At 35.8% G+C, this 1,800-nt stretch overlaps 1 protein-coding gene across 1 annotated transcript; it reads left to right on the forward strand.

Annotated features, from left to right (window-relative positions):
* Nucleotides 1-246: 246 nt before the first annotated feature.
* Nucleotides 247-1,259, forward strand: LOC145638157 (uncharacterized). Its single transcript, XM_081689117.1, has 2 exons — nucleotides 247-603; nucleotides 754-1,259. The coding sequence occupies exons 1-2, from the start codon at nucleotides 334-336 to the stop codon at nucleotides 1,204-1,206; spliced, it is 723 nt and encodes a 240-aa protein (XP_081545243.1). The 5' UTR covers nucleotides 247-333; the 3' UTR covers nucleotides 1,207-1,259.
* The last annotated feature ends 541 nt before the right edge of the window (nucleotides 1,260-1,800 follow it).

Below are 1,800 nucleotides of genomic sequence, written 5' to 3' on the forward strand. Positions count from 1 at the left end.
GGAAGAGGAGAAGAGGGAGTTGGTTAGGACTACGCCATCCAAGCTTTAAAAGATGAGCAGCTCCCAAAATACAGTGCAGTAAATTGAATTAAAAACACAACTTCAACTTCAACTTCAATTTGGTTGAGCACGCCAAACGTTTTAAGACTACAGAAAATCGTAGTATTAATATTTAATAAATGTGGGCCACCCAAAATCCACCTTTATATTTGCCCTCTTAGATTCTTCCTTTGCCCTATTTAAACCCCAAATACATTTTCTCACCCCCACTTTATCTCACACCAACACACCCACATAAACTGATTTTGAATACAGAAGAAAAACATCTTAACGATGGTATCATTTCAAACATCTTTCCTTCAACTAAATGATCAACGAAACCCGATTTCGGAAACGACTGATGACTCCAACTCCAAGAGTAATATGAAAAGGAAATGGAATGACACAGAAGATGAAGAGGAGGTCATCCTTCCTTACAAACATTGGAGGAATCCCAAGGCCGCCACCGCAGTTGCGGCCTTTGCCTCTAAATCTTTCTCTGATATTGAGCTTCACCTCGAGACACCGTTGCCATCTGAATGGCAACGGTGCCTCGATATGCAGGTAAATTTTCCCGTGATAAGGCTATTTGGCTAACTGTTAGTTTTATTTTTCGTGCTTATTCTAAATATTTAAATGGTTCATCTATTAGAAAATAATTCATCAATTTTTTTTAAAAAAAAAAATTCTAAACATATTTTATATTGCATGCAGTCAGGGGAAATACACTTCTACAACACAAGAACACAAAAAAGAACACAGAGAGATCCAAGGGAAAGCTCAGAACCATCAAGTCCTAAAGACTGTCACATGAGCTTAGACCTTGAGCTAAACCTGCCTTGTGGTTCACTCAACCATAATATCTCAAAATCAACATCAGAAAAGAACACAACAACTACGATGATCAAGAAGAAATCTAGCCACTCACCACCACCGTCGGCCTCTCCTAACCTATTCAGGAGTCTGAGTACTGCCGGAAAGACGAACACTATCGATGTCGAAACAGCAGATGATGCAGAGGAGATGGTTGCAACCGCTTGCAAACGGTGCCATATGCTCGTGATGCTGTGCAAATCCTCACCTACATGTCCCAACTGCAAATATGTGCACCCTCCATGCCAGAGCCCTCTTGACCTGTTCAAGCCAAGACTTAGCCTCTCTTGTTAATTTTTATTAGTCACAACAACATATGAATTAATGATCATAAGGTTGAGTGTTAATAGCTATTTAGGCCAAAAATAATAATAATAATAATATCAATAATATTGTTTAGTATGTTGCAAAAAAAAAAAAAAAAAAAAAAAAAAATGAAGATCATTAGCAACAATCATGTCAAATTTACTAGTTAGTTGGTTACTTAATCATCATTCTTTCTACTCTAAATGGTCAAACTAAGAGTTTAATTTGTGTAAATAATATGAAGGATACCAAAAATAAATATGCAAATAAATTTAGGATAGTTAAAGCATAAAAATATAATTACTATTGCATTGATAATAAGAATGTAATTATACAAAGGGATGGGCTACCAATAGTCTTACTAGTCTTGTCTTATGGTACTTTCTCATCATAAAAAATAAATGATGTACTACATATCAACCGTAATGGTTTCTTCCCTAAAAAAGGGAAAAATAGTAATCGACGTTTATTAATACACCCAACTTCCACCTAGCTAACAACATTCATGACATTAGATGTAAACATTCACCAAACACTTACCTGAAAACTGAATGAATGAGAGTGAAAGTTTATATGCATGTC

This window comes from Chenopodium album, chromosome 7, assembly GCF_948465745.1.
Source record: "Chenopodium album chromosome 7, dcCheAlbu1.1, whole genome shotgun sequence".
Classification (NCBI taxonomy): Eukaryota; Viridiplantae; Streptophyta; class Magnoliopsida; order Caryophyllales; family Amaranthaceae; genus Chenopodium; species Chenopodium album.